The sequence below is a fragment of the Centrocercus urophasianus genome, unplaced genomic scaffold (assembly GCF_019232065.1).
Source record: "Centrocercus urophasianus isolate 14NV4802_14NV808 unplaced genomic scaffold, USGS_Curo_1.0 seq_1053, whole genome shotgun sequence".
Classification (NCBI taxonomy): domain Eukaryota; kingdom Metazoa; phylum Chordata; class Aves; order Galliformes; family Phasianidae; genus Centrocercus; species Centrocercus urophasianus.
The window spans coordinates 52,586-65,871 of NW_024884202.1; the positions used below are offsets into that span (position 1 = coordinate 52,586).

At 59.8% G+C, this 13,286-nt stretch overlaps 3 protein-coding genes across 6 annotated transcripts; 1 reads left to right on the top strand and 2 right to left on the bottom strand.

Moving 5' to 3' along the window:
- Positions 1-3,441, top strand: VPS37C (VPS37C subunit of ESCRT-I). Of its 2 annotated transcripts, none has more exons than XM_042832365.1 (5): positions 1-194; positions 487-599; positions 670-841; positions 1,445-1,527; positions 1,771-3,441. In XM_042832365.1, the coding sequence occupies exons 2-5, from the start codon at positions 507-509 to the stop codon at positions 2,488-2,490; spliced, it is 1,068 nt and encodes a 355-aa protein (XP_042688299.1). In that variant the 5' UTR covers positions 1-194; positions 487-506; the 3' UTR covers positions 2,491-3,441. The 2 variants fall into 2 exon arrangements, with proteins under 2 accessions (XP_042688299.1, XP_042688289.1); XM_042832355.1 differs by having other exon boundaries at positions 2-190.
- A 69-nt stretch (positions 3,442-3,510) lies between these two features.
- On the bottom strand, positions 3,511-7,632 carry CD5 (CD5 molecule). 3 transcript variants are annotated; one of them, XM_042832332.1, is made up of 10 exons: positions 7,075-7,629; positions 6,958-6,996; positions 6,569-6,838; positions 6,436-6,492; positions 5,923-6,285; positions 5,349-5,633; positions 5,138-5,269; positions 4,701-4,754; positions 4,457-4,573; positions 3,511-4,339 (listed from the first exon to the last, which is right to left on the bottom strand). In XM_042832332.1, exons 1-10 carry the CDS (start codon positions 7,448-7,450, stop codon positions 4,254-4,256), a joined length of 1,779 nt encoding a protein of 592 aa, XP_042688266.1. In that variant the 5' UTR covers positions 7,451-7,629; the 3' UTR covers positions 3,511-4,253. The 3 variants fall into 3 exon arrangements, with proteins under 3 accessions (XP_042688266.1, XP_042688258.1, XP_042688276.1); XM_042832324.1 differs by having other exon boundaries at positions 6,436-6,498; positions 7,075-7,628; XM_042832342.1 differs by having other exon boundaries at positions 4,249-4,339; positions 5,349-5,526; positions 6,436-6,498; positions 7,075-7,632.
- Positions 7,633-7,677: 45 nt separating this feature from the next.
- Positions 7,678-12,870, bottom strand: LOC122167641 (T-cell differentiation antigen CD6-like). Its single transcript, XM_042832376.1, is given in 13 exon segments — positions 7,678-9,053; positions 9,338-9,511; positions 9,620-9,694; positions 9,773-9,883; positions 10,052-10,171; positions 10,252-10,392; positions 10,474-10,542; positions 10,633-10,932; positions 11,097-11,405; positions 11,478-11,804; positions 11,880-11,939; positions 12,583-12,834; positions 12,837-12,870. Coding segments are annotated over 13 exon segments (2,202 nt in total). The 3' UTR covers positions 7,678-8,823.
- Positions 12,871-13,286: the final 416 nt, after the last annotated feature.

Genomic DNA, 13,286 nt, shown 5'->3' on the forward strand with positions numbered 1-13,286 from the left:
GGGCGGAGCGCGGCTGGGCTTTACGCCCGCCGGTGTTTGCGGCCTTTCGGTGCTGTCGTGGGCATCGTCGCGTTGGTGGAGGGGCTCCGCGCTGGGTCCTGAGCGGGGACGGTGCTGGGGAGAAGCGGGCCGAAGGGAGGCGAACCTTGACAGGAGCGCCTGGTGCAAGCGAGCGGCCTTCCGGGTCTCTGTGAGTAAGAACTGAAGCTGTTTCTGTATCCTTAATCGGATCGCTGCCTGATCGCGGGGGGCTGGGTTTGACTTCGGGGAGGTTCAGGCTGAGTGTGAGGAAAGATTTCTTCTCGGAAAGAGTGGTGAGGCACAGGCTGCCCGGGGGGCGTAGTGGAGTCACCGTCCCTGGGTGTGCTCAGGAACCACGGAGATGTGGCACTGGGGGACGTGGCCCAGTGGGCGTGGGCTGGGCTGGATGATCTTAGTGGTGTTTTCCAGCCTTACTGCCTTTTTGAATTCCTTTCCCTGTTCTAGGAGGCCGTGGCTGTCTGAGCATGGACACCCTGAAGAACCGTACTGTGGAGGAGCTCCAGGCTCTGCAGGAGGATGCTGCGGAGATCGAGCGCTTGGCCCTGGAGTCCAGGGAGGTAAGCAGTGAGGCAGGCAGGTGAGGGCTGGCTGCGTGGCACTGTGCTGACCGTGGGCTCTGCTCCTCAGGTGCAGGAGCTGCAGCTGGAGAGGGAGATGGCGCTCGCTGCCAATCGCAGCCTTGCTGAGCAGAACCTGAAGTTCCAGGTTCCTCTGGAGACAGGACGTTCTGAGCTCTCCAGCAAGTATGAGGAGCTGCAAAGCCTCACTGAACGCTGTAAGGAGCAGAAGGCAAAGCTGGGTGAGTGGCTTCAGTCTCATTTCCTTTTGTATAATTGCAGAACCACACAGTGGTTGAGTTGGAAGTGACCTCAAAGCCCCCCAGCCCTAACTACTGCTGTGGGCTGGTTGTCACCCACCAGATCGAGCTGCCCAGGGCCCCATCCAGCCTAGCTTTGGGCATCTCCAGGGATGGGACACACAGCTTCCTCAAGAAGCTATGCCAGGGCCTCACTGTACCCTGAGGGAGGAATCTCATCCTCACAGCTAAGCCAGATTTTCTCTTTTTTAGTTTTAAACCCTTCTCCCTTCATTCTGTCACTCTCTGCCTGTGTAAAAGATCTTTCTCCTCTGTTTATAAGCTGCATTTAGGTACCAATCAGGTATGGCAGTGGTTAAGACTGTTTCCTATTGAGACTTTTTCCTTACACCAACATTTTCCAAGGTGGGAAGACACTGTTGGAAAGGCACGTGGGCCACAGAAATGAGGACAGTGAACTTCTGCTTTAAGTTTTCCTTGTGTCTCAGTGCAAAGCTGTGGAATAGGTGACAAGCTCTGTTAGACAGGTCAGTGTACTAACGTTTTTGTCCCATTCTGTGTTTATTTCTCTGCTCTTTTCCCCAGAGAAATTTTCAGCCGCAATGCATCCTCAAATGTTGCTGGATCTCCTGCAGGTGGAAAGCCAAAAAATTGAAGAGGAATCTGAGGTGAGCTTAAGGTTTGAAACAATTAGCAGTTTGAGTGATTAGTTCTAAGAGATTTGCAGTTACTCTCCCAAACCTAATCCCTTAAATCAAGGATTATCTTTTTGTAGCTTGACATTGTCGCTCCAAAAAAGGTTGGATTATTCTTTCTTTGCTTCTGTGCGGTGCGGTCCTGAGGGAGATGTCAATCCCAAAGTGGATTTGGGGAGTCAGCACTGAGGGATGTTGTACTGTCTTCTCTTCCAGAAAATGGCTGAGAAGTTCCTGGAGGGTGAGGTGGTCCTGGAGACCTTCCTTGAGCAGTTCTTGGTGATGAGGAAGTTGTCCCACTTGCGCCGGGTCAGGGTGGAAAAGCTGCAGGAGGTGCTGCGGAAGTCACGAGCACCACAGGAGCCTGTCAGGGACGCACAGCAGCAGCAGCCTCCTTGTGCACCCGTGGACCCACCGCAGCTACTGCCCGTCCCATCAGGGGCTCCTTCCTTTCCTCTGCCCTACAGCCCGGCCCCAGCCATGCCGCCTGGCCCCACAGCGCACGGCGCTCTCCCACCTGCTCCTTTTGCAGGTGCCCCACACACCACAGGACACGTTGCTGCCTCTCAGCCCAGCGCCCAGCCCACCCTTCCCTACCAGCCTCCTCCGGGTGCCACGTACCCGCCCTTGCAGGCTGCTGACTCCGCACCGGGCTTCCCCAAGCCTCCCCCAGGCGCCTCGTTTGCACCAGCCTACTCCTGGTCTCCATCCAGGGGCCCACCGCATGTCCCGTCCTTTCCCTCCACTCCACCACCCAGACCTGCCTACCCACCCTACGCACCCCCTGGGGCTGGGCGGCCACAGTGTCCCTACCCCACGCAGCCTCCCCTCCCCAGTTTTCCGATCCCCCCTCAGCCTCCCTATCCACCAGGGCCACCCTGTGGGTACCACCCCCCACCCGGGAACCCCCCGCGCCCTGCTTGGCCTGGCAACTAAACCAGACGGTGTCCTCTGCTGCTCCCTCCTCTTTGTGGACTGAGGAAGAGGAGCGAGCCCAGAGCGTGGCTCTTCAGCCCCTGCACACCAGAGTGTCGCATACGATGCAGTAGCAGCCACATGTCTTTGGGATCATTGCGAAGTGGTTGCCGGCAGGCTGAAGTGGCTGCTTCCCAGCAGGTTCATCCAGGCTCTGCTATAGCACCCAGGCAGCCAGCTGTGTGTTATACGTGGGCTGTGCACTGATAAGGCCTGCTGGGAGCCTGACCGCTCTGTGTGCAAGCGAGCAATCCTCTGGGTCTGCCTGTCGTTTATAACACATGTAGTGTAGGAATTCCCAGCTTCTTCATAGATATCCCAAAGGTACAGTGGGAATCACAGTATTTCAGCCACAAAATGTTTGCTGTCTGCAAGGGGCCCTCCTGAGATAGGAGGTGGGAATAGCTGGGCTCGCAGGTGTGTTGCAGCTCAGAGATGCTGCCAGCACACCCTAAAGCAGAAGCGCATCCCAGTGCTGCCCCTTTCAGGTGACAAAACCCATCTCCACGCTGCCCAGGAGCCTCTGCATCCCACACAGGCTCTGACTGAGGGCATGAAGGCTCCAAGCACAGGATGTGGGTGCTTTTACACTAAGAGGGGTTCACGCTGCCCTGGGGGGTGTGCCCAGGTTGCACGGAGGAGTTGGTGTTGCACACTCAGCTGCTCCTGTGGTGCCCAGGGGTGGATTTGGGATTCCCCTCCTCCGGAAACACGAGGTGATGGGGAGCCAGGGCTGCTAGCAGAAATGGCGTTTGCATTGCTCAGCACTTTTTCCTACCAATACCGCTCCTATGTCTGTAAGTTATTTATAAGGGGAGATTACTAATGGACTAGAGCAAGAGGAATGCTTTAGGGGTCGATGGAAGCAGTCCCGCATGGTGGTTAATTACAGTAATAAAATGGTGAATCGTACACGGAGTCCCAGCAGTGGTACCTTCAGAAATGACAGAGCTCTATTGATCTTTCCGTGCCATCTTGGCAGCCTCACACTGACTTCCTCTCCATTTTGTCAGCTCAACCTTTCACCCTCCTGCACTGTCTTCTAGCGCATCCTTCCTGCTCTCCGGCTCTTTCTCCCCGAGGGGCCCTCTGCTGCCTTTCTGCACGTTTCTTGCTCATCCATCCCTTGTGCTGGTGGTGCCTTTTGGTTGGCCATCCGAGGAGCGGCGCGGTAGCGGAGGGTGGAGAACAAGGCATCGTTACCAGAAATAACCATTTTATTACCAATTCAATGGATTGCTTCTCGATGTTTCTGTTCTTCCTGCGCTGCCCATCCACGCTTTGCTTTTTGCACAGCCCTTGTGCTGTCCTGCGCACGCGCAGCCAACTTCATTTCTCTGCTTACAGCCCCAAGGCGCGCGGTTGCATCACGGCAGCCCTTGGCCCCACGGTGCAAACTTTCAGATGCATGCAGAGCTCAGAAAGCTCCCACCTTGCGCTTTCCCAGGCAGGAAGGAGGCCAAGAAGTGAGAGAATGAGCAGGAAGAAGCAAAAGGTTGCTCAGAGGCTGAGGCGCATCAGCACCCTGAGGCCATCGTGGGGTCAGAGATGAGCGCAGCAAAGGATGCGAGTGGGCTCAGCTCCCGCAGAGAGATCCCCAAGTGAGCAGGGTGGGCTCCAGCACCGCGGGGATGGGGATATGTGGGCATCCACCCATCTGTTCCTCCGGCTCTGTGCAGCTGAATTAATCGATCCCATCAATGGGGCGGCCCTACCTCTGCATCTCACAGCCTGCGGGCAGAGTGCAGGTCGTAGTCACTGTCAGAGGAGTTGTCCAGGGCGCTGGCAGCTCGTGCTGTGCCTTCCAGGGCTGTGGATTGAACCACACACGGCTCCTTACCCAGTGCCACCAGATGGTGCCCGCGTTACAGAGCCCCACATTCATCCTTCCCCATGGGAAGGGAGTGCAGGTTGCCAGTGTCCTCACCTGGGTACGCAGACAGGCTCTTCTGGGGGGGCTGAGCATAATCATTGTCCCTCCCCTGCGCCCTCTGCTCCTCCACTCTTGCCCTCGGGGTGACAGTGCTGTTGCGGTGGAAGGAGACTGCAAGGCAGGGTGGCTTGGGAAGAGTGCTTCGTGCCACCAAGCCAGCACTGCACTGACAATTCAATGCAGTGGCAAGAAGCAAGAGCTGCTTACAGCCCACGCCAAAACCCAACTCCCTGCTCACCGCTCTGGTGCAATCCCGTGGGGCCGATCCACTGCCGCTGCTTCTTCTTGGAGACTGTGAGGAAGGGATGGAGAAAGGGAGGGAGAGGATGCAGTCAGGTTGTGTCCCCCCAGGAGCCCACTGTGGCCCCATCTGCCATGCCCAGTAATCCTGGTAATCTCCTGTCTCATATTGAGCGCTCATTTATGCGCCTATTCCTCGTGCTGCAGGCAGAACAGGGACGGTGGGGACAGGGTGGTGGCAATGGTGTAGGGAAAATGGGGATGAAATGGTAGCACTGATATAGGAACAGTGAGGATGGAGTGGTAGCATCAGTGTGGGATCCAGGGGAAGGCACATGGAGTGCACATGTGTCACCCTAAAAACTCACAGAGGTGGGGGATGTGGTTGACACAAAGAGAGGGGTTTGGGGACAGGTTGGGGGTCTTGCCACCTACTCCTCTTCATCAGCCTCCTGTAGGCAGGGGGACCACAGATGAGCAGCAGGACTCCCAGCAGGAGCAGGGCCAGGCAGATGCTGGCCACTGTGCCAGGTGCAGTGCCAGCAGGAGGTGGCTTCGACATCTGGCCTGAGAGAAGATGGCGTCACCATGCAGGTGGCACCCCCAAGGGAGTGGCACTGCGAGGGGTGGGCACACAGCTGCTTACAGACCACATGGGTGCGAGAGCAGCCATGGACCTCCTTGGGGCTCTCGGGACAGAGGTGGAGGTAACGCTCCTTGCAGATGATCCCACTGGCATGGGAGTCCCGCAGCTCGACGCTGAAGGAGAGGTCCCCACAGCGCAGCTCCCTGCAGAGCTGGCGGCCTCGCTCGACACGGTGTACCTGCTCGTCACATAGCATGTGCCAGTGGCCCCTCTGGAACACCTCGATGTGCCCCTCGCATGGCGTGGGGCCGCCTGCCAGCCTGCGCCCGGCACGTGGCTGGGAACCTGCAGGGAGAGGACTGGTGGCACGGTGGCACAGACAGTGCCATCCCATGGCAAGTACAGCCATGAAAACCCACAACAGCAATATGTCATCTCATTAAGCCCCCCGAGCCCCGCAGGACAGCTTCAAAGCCTGAGCAGATGGAGGCGAGGGCCAAGGGCTTGGCAATCCCATGGCACAAGCAGGATGCTGCGTACATCTTCCAGTAACCAAATGTGTGCAGTTTTGTCTTTGTATGTGAGTGCAAGGGGCACCACTGCCACCCATCCTGTGCCCCTGTCACATGCTCACCTGGGCAGATGAGGAAGGTGGACGCTTTCCTGTGCCTATGGCTGGTCCAGCTGAAGCAGTCGAGTAATTCAGGGCTGGTGCACGGCACCACTGCCTCCCACCTCACGGGCAGGCGGCTCTCTGATGGCAGAGACACGGGGCCACCCACTGGGCCACCAATGGGGATGTCAGCGGTGTCACCCACAGCAACACCAATGGGGATACCACTGGGGTTGTTGCAGCCAAGTGCACGGCAGATGCGGGTGGGCAGCTCCGGCCAAACGTCTGGGCTGAGTGCCACGGCCCCCCATCGGCCCCGCAGGTGCAGCTCCACAAAGCCTGAGCAGCTGAAGTTGCCATCCACCAACCGCAGCCATGGGGCGCCTGGGGAGGGAACAGAGACAGTGCAGCCATCACACACGTGGACCTCGGCCCCAAATTCGCATTGGTGGGGAACAAAGTCCTCGCTATGCAAATCCTATCCCACCACCCAGCTGAGCTTCCACAGGGTGGCTGTGGGCAGGGGGCTCTCACCAGTGGGCTCAGGGCTGGTGGTGGGAGGCACAGGTGGGGGCTCGGTTCTGGTGGGCTCTGGCTCTGAAATGAGAAGAGAGGCAGCAGGTGGGGGCAGTGGGGGCACAGATGGCCTTAGGAAAGCCATGCTCACCACTGCAGGCGACGATGGCTTGCTGGCTGCAGTTGGCGGCCACCCAATGGCACCTCTCCATCCCCTCGCACTGCATAGCCCATGCCTGCTGCTCCTCGAGGTTGGGAGGCATGAAGTTCAGCTTGGTAGGAGGGCCACAGTCCAGCTGCTGGCACACACTGTCCTGGCTCACACCATCCCAACACACAGGGCTCCATCCGCTCCACATTTGCACCTCCAGTAGCCCAGTACAGCGGCAGCCACCACCAGAGAGCCGCAAGGTGGGCTTTTCTGGAACAGTGAGCATTGGTGGTCAGCATCCCCCGCCTGGCACTGGGCAGGCATCCCATGCCACCGTGGAACCATACAGGTTCCAAAACCCCAAAGCCGGAGCCCCAAAGCGCACTGACCTCCAGGGCCCAGGGCTGCTCCTCTGTGCCTGCAGCCAGCTGCAAGAGAAGGAGACAGCATCAGCCTGCGCCCCACACCATGGGCAGTGTGCCCCAGGAGAAGCACCGCGTACTCACCCCACATCCCCACCATGAGCAGAAGGCACAGGGCGGGCGCCTGGGCTGCCATGGAGTCGTGCTGCGTCCTCCGCCCCGGTGCTGGTGGCTGAGTGGGAGGTGTGTGGAGCAGCAACGCCTCTGTACCCAGCCTGGGGAAGGGAGGCTGGGGGGGAGAGACTGGTGGGGGAGGGGGCAGGCAGGCAGCGGCAGGCTGTTTTTCTTCCCTCTGTGGTTTTTGCGTCACATCTTCCTCATTTGAAGTTGCATCCTGGCAGCTGCCTCGCCAGAGGCAGAACCAGCGAGAAAGAGGAGGAGTGTACCTCATTTTTGACCCCATGCTCATCCCCAACCCATCTACAACCTCATAACATCTTATCTCCTTCTCTATCTCCATCCAATCCCCACTCCATCCTCATCTCCATTTCCATCTCCGTCTCGTTCCCTTCCTGTCCCCATTCCTGTTCCCATCCCCATCCCATCTCCAATCTCATCACATCCCATCCCTGTCTACATCTCATCTCTATATTCATCCCATACCCACTGCCTCCCCATCCCATCTCCAACCCCATCTCATCCCTATCTCCACTCCTTTCCATCCATCCCGTCCCCATTCCGTCCCCATCAAGGGATCCCCATCAGCCCCCAGCCCCACAGAAGGAGGGAGCCCAAGGAGAAGTGAACGTGCCCAGCACTGGGGGCCACGGGGACCTTCCATTTCCTCGGAGTCCTCTCAGGGCTGCAGGCAGTGTGGAGAAGCCGAGCTGAGCACTGGAGCTGGTATCCAAAGCACCAGAGCACCACGTGTCTCGTGCCTGAAGCACTGCTACAGTTCTCACAGTTACAGGCATTCTGGGGACACAGCATGTCGCTGTGAGGCACATGGGTGCTGGGGAGGCACTGATTGATTGCACCCTAATTAATTTCCCCAAATCCAGGTCAGGCATGCAAAGGAAACCGCTCGCCATCGACTTGGTGGCAGTGCTGATGAATGGCGGCTCCACAGGGCCACCAAGCTCTCCACACGGCAACACCACAGCCCTGTACCTGCAGAGGTCCCCCACCCCACAGCCTCACTCTGGCCCCACATCTCCACTCCCAGGGAGTTTCCTGCCTCAACACTTTCTCAGGGCTGAAGATTTTCCGTGACTCAAGTAGAGGTCTCTAAGAGATACTCAGGGTGGGCAGCGCTGATCCTGCTGGCTGCAGCGGTCCGTTGGTGGGACCCAACGTGCTCACCCCATTTCTCACCGAAACGCAGAGCGGTGCTCAGTTCACCACCAAGTAGTGGGGATGTGGTACTTGGTGCACCCTAAACCTGGGCGGATAGCATCGTGCGCAGCGTAGCTTGGCCCCATACAGGCTCCGCTCGCAGCCCTGCTCTTGTCTCCTCTCTCTCCCCTTTGTCTGGGGTTTTGTTGCTATTTCAGTGCTTCCTCTGTTGTTGCGGTGCGGCCCCTTTGTTCTGGGCTGCCAGAGCCGCTCAGCTCAGTAAACAGCTGGAGGATGTGACAGGGGGCAAATTTTCCACTGTCGCTCAGAGCCCGGAGGCGATGATAGCTCAGCTTCCCCAGGACCCCACTGGGTTCCGTGCTAGTCTGAGCACGGCAGCCCGAGTACCCTCGGGATGGGGCAGGGTGTTGGGAATGGCATCCCTTGGGTACACCCAGAAAGAGATGAGGGCTCGCCAGGCAGATGGGGCTAAAAGCTTTTAATGGCCCACGGCTGTGTTATGGATAAGAGTCCCCTCCCCGCTGCCTGTTCCCACTCTCAGCAGCCAGAGCCCTGGATGTCATCGTAGTCACTCCCCTCAGAGAAGCTGGGGTCCTGTGTGTGTTCCTCTAGGGGTGGGTCCCCACATGTCTCGGCACCCTGCACGTTCTCATACCACTCCCCTGAGGAGGTGCTGGAGCTGTCAGCATAGTTGGGGTCTGTTGGGGGTGGGGGTACCCACGGCATGTTGAGCACTGGGATGGGCACACAGGGCACGTCTGGGGGTGCTGTGGAAAGCAGGAGATGTATGAGCACCTCTCAGCCCTCCTGCCACTTCCTGGGTCCCCGCATCCATCTGGGACTGTCTCCATCCCTGGGGGTCTCACCAACCCCATTGCCATCCCCAGAGCTTTTCCCTCCCAGAAGTCACACCAACACCATCCCCATCCCCAGGGCCATCCCCATCTCTGGGTGCTCTCACCATCCCCATTTCCAGAGCTATCCCCATCACTGGGTGCTCTCACCATGCCCAGGGCTGTCCCCATCCCTACAGCTGATTCAGTCCCCTTACTGGTGGGTGCTGTGTGCAGGTGGGTGCTGCGTGATGGGGGCTGCGGGCAGTGCCAGGCACCTGTGGAGGCTGCGCTCTCACCACAGTAGGGCTCCGGGGAGGAGGAAGAGGAGGAAGAGGATGAGGATGAGCTCCCCACCCTGCCCCGTGGGTGGGCACACTGCACGGTTGGCACTGCGGGGACACAGGGTGCATGTCACTAGGGAAGCACAGGGCCACCATTCACCCATCCCTGGACAGGCAGACAGACAACTGTGGGATAGGAGGATGGGGCTGGCGCACCCTCTGTGGGAAATGGCTCCATCCCGTCCTGGGTGGGCGTCAGCAGCTGCTCACCCGGCGGTCGGCGCTGTGAGTCTGTGGGGTGGGAGGAACAGGGTCAACGGGGGAATCCAGTATAGTGGGGAGGTGCTGGGGTGGGGTGTGGGGTCTCACTGTGGAAGGTGGAGAGGGCCATGGGTGGCTTGCTGCTGAAATCATAGCGTTCATAGTCAGAGTCAGAGGAGTCGGAGCCCTTGGTGGTGGGAAGGGTTGCTGGTGTGGAGTCTGCAGGGAGAGAGAGCTGCGGCTGCAGTCACCAGCAGATCTGGAGGGGCTGGTGGACTCAGGGAGCGTGTAGGACTGATGGGGATGGTGGGCTGCTGGGGTTGATGGGGCTGCTGAGGACTCATAAAGCGGATGGTGCTAACACGATGAGTGATCTGCTAGACCCACCTGGCCCCTTGGGGAGGTCTGTGGGTGCCTCCCTGTAGTTGTTGCAAGTCTCCAAGGGCATGTCGTGACCCTGGCTGCTGTGGGTCACCAGGAGTGGCACTGGAGTCCCCAGAGTGAGGGCTGCAAGAGTGGAGAGCATCAGTGAGAGTATGGCTGGGAGCAGTGCCCCATGCAGCCCCTATGCCCAGGGAGATCCTCACCGCTCCTCTTCCTCAAGTACAGCAAGGCAGTGGAGAAGACCACCAGTGTGAGCAGGAGCAGCACTGCCAGCACCACACATGAGATGAAGAGAGGCATGTGCAGAAGGGACAGGCCCCCAGCTGCACCCAAGCCCTTTGTGGCTGCAGCAGAGAATGGACAAAGTTCATGACGCTCTCCTACACACACCTCTTCACCCCTTGGTTCCCCCAAAGCACACTTACTGCTTGGGGATGTACCACCACTTGGCATCACGGTCACCTCCAACGTTGGGGTCTGCAAGCCCAGGGAGCCTGCAGGAGGGCAGAGGAGAGGCTGCAGCCTCAGGACCCAGGTGGGCTGCTGGCCCAAACCTTTCCCCATGGGGACAAAGGGTGCCGTACCTTTGCAGACGACACCGGCAGCACGGGACTCGTGGCAGGGAGCTGACTTGTTGTAGGTCCAGCGGCAGTACGCCAGTGAGGGCTGCCAGTCCGGGCACTCATAAAGCATCTTGGTGGGCAGTGTGTGGTGGAAGGAAGGACGCAGCAGTGGCTCCCCGCAGCCCAGCGTGTGGCACAGAACTGCAGCCTCCAGCATGTACCAGGTGCTGTCGCACACAGTGCTCCATGTCCCACGGTAATGCACCTCCACACGACCCGCGCAGCCGTCCTTACCTCCGGACAGCCGCCACTCGTGGTGCTCTGCAAGGGCACTGTCTGGAGTCAGGACGGTGCCACAGCGCGGGGGGGCAGCCATTTCCATGACACAAGGACCAGACAGCGCCACGGCACCGCTTTTGGATGGTGCTGCAGCACGGGCACAGTGCCACAGGCATCCCCCCCCCCCCAGCGCACACGTCACCCACCCGAGCACACCACGCTGGCGTCCTCTTTGTGGCTGCAGTCGTGCTGCAGGGCAGCAGGGCATTCCCCCAGCTGCTCCTCGTGCCCGCTGCAGTTCACCTCGTCCAGCAGCACGGGGCCGTGCCCCCGGCCGAAGGCGGCCTCTCGCGGCGCACGCAGCGCCCAGCCGCAGCCCAGCTGCCGGCACACCACGGCGGCGTCAGCCAGGTCCCAGCCGTCGTCACACACCGTGCCCCAGCTGCCCGCCTGCCGCAGCTCCACCCGGCCCTCGCAGCGGCTGTGCCCACCAGCCAGACGCAGCACCGGGGCACCTGGGTGAGATGGAGAGGCGCTGGCACACGGCACTGTGCCACGGGGACGGCGTGCACCCACTGTGCCCTTACCTGTGCAGGTGACGTTTGCCGGCCCTGCAGCACAGCAGCTGGGCTCAGTGGCCAGCTGCAGCTGGCAGAGCTGTGGCTCCCACCCACTGCAGTTGGCCACCGCAGTTGGGCATCCCTTGGAGAAATCTCTGTCACTGTCCAGGCTTGCCATCACCGCATCACCCTCAGCATCCCCGCAATGCAGGTGGTGGCACAGCTCCCGAGAGGCAGCAGCACTCCAGGACTCCCGACACACAGGCATCCAGTGGCCACGGTGCTGCACCTGCACTGTGCCCTCACAGGGGTGGCTGCCACCAGCCAGGCGCAGCATGGCTGTGCCCCAGGGACCTGCAGGTAGCTCGGGATGAGGGTGGCGGGGGGGTCCCTGCACCCGCTGCCCCGCAGATGGATGCCCATTCTCACCTGGCTCTGCCGAAGTGTTGCTCGGCACAGTGGTGGGAACTCCCGTTGCCTCCACTGGAGCTATAAAGAGAGGGCAGGGAGGTGTAGGATGACAGAGGGGTGCCGGTCCCCAGCATGGCACCAGAGGTACAAAATGGCGACCAGAGGTTGCCTGCTGTTAAGCCAAAACCTCAAATTCATCCCATGTGGCCACACGTTGACCCTCCCGGTGCAGGGGACCGCTCTGGGAAAGACTTCAGGCTTAGCTGTAGGGTTTGGGACAGGCCTGTGCCCAGGTGATTGGTGCTGAGGGGAGATTTTAGGGCACCATGCATGTGCTGGGGGCAAAATGGTGTCCGGGTCTGTTGGGAACAGAGGGCTGTGAGCTCAGCGCCTCGCTGCTCAGCTTGGGAGGAGGAGAAAAACAGAGGCACCTCTGCGCAGTCTGCAGCATGGGCAAAGCATTTGCTTTCTCTCAGCAGTGCTCCACGTGAAGCAGCATTCTTTGCAGAACAACGGTCTGGTGCAAAAAGCAGGGTGGGATGGGATGGGGTGGGATGATCCTGGGGAACAACGGCAAAGCTTCACCTCCCTGGTGGCAGCAAGGGGACACGGAATGGGAGACCTCATGCTGGGTCAGACCCCACTGGTGCCGAGCATCCTCACCGTGTATCGAACCCAACGTGTCGGCGACATCCCACCAGGGCTGGGGATGATGGCATACCTGGTTTGGGCACGGCAGCAGCGCAGAGAGCAGCCAGCAGCAGGCACAGCACCTCCATCCTCACCTCCTGCCCATTGCGTCGGATGCTGCTCGGTGTCGGGATGTGGCCCCTTGCTGCTGCATGCCGCACGTCCGGCCCCGGTATGCAGGAAGCCAGGGGTGCCGGTGTGGGGGTGGTTCCATCCTGTCCCACTGCAGCATCACATGCCCGTGGGAAGCGGTACGCTGAGGGGTAACAGAGGCAGCTTGGGGACCATGCCGTGCACCCGTGGTGTCCCTGTAGTGCATCGGTGGTGTGGGAGAAGCTCAGAGCACTGCGGGATCACACTGCTCCCCACTCTGATTTGGGATGAGAGGGGTTAGGAGAACCCACGCCCACTGCAGGGACGAACTCTGCCACCAGCAGTGGGGACAGGGGGACCCTGGGATAACCAGGATGGATTGGATGCAGCCGATCGCTTTGGCATCCAGGGATAAAGAGGTGGGCATGGATGTGTGGTCTACCACCGGAAACCACAGCAGTGGGATGGGAAATGGATTTGGGAGCCTTCATGAATCTGAGGAAGCCCAGCAAAGCAGCCACATCACTGTCTCCATCCATCCCCATTTCCTTTCCCCATTCTATCCCCATCCCATTCTATCCCATCCCATCCCATCCCATCCCATCCCATCCCATCCCATCCCATCCCATCCCATCCCATCCC

Bases quoted from the DNA above. Each gene is read 5' to 3' on its own strand.
- VPS37C (XM_042832365.1), top strand. From the start codon at position 507: ATGGACACCCTGAAGAACCGTACTGTGGAGGAGCTCCAGGCTCTGCAG. The intron at 600-669 runs GTAAGCAGTGAG...TCTGCTCCTCAG, and splicing joins TGGCCCTGGAGTCCAGGGAG to GTGCAGGAGCTGCAGCTGGA. The intron at 842-1,444 runs GTGAGTGGCTTC...TCTTTTCCCCAG, and splicing joins GGAGCAGAAGGCAAAGCTGG to AGAAATTTTCAGCCGCAATG.
- CD5 (XM_042832324.1), bottom strand. From the start codon at position 7,450: ATGGAGATAGAGAAGGAGATAAGATGTTATGAGGTTGTAGATGGGTTG. The intron at 6,499-6,568 runs GTGAGCATGGCT...TTCTCATTTCAG, and splicing joins AGCCATCGTCGCCTGCAGTG to AGCCAGAGCCCACCAGAACC. The intron at 6,286-6,435 runs GTGAGAGCCCCC...TTCCCTCCCCAG, and splicing joins CACCAGCCCTGAGCCCACTG to GCGCCCCATGGCTGCGGTTG.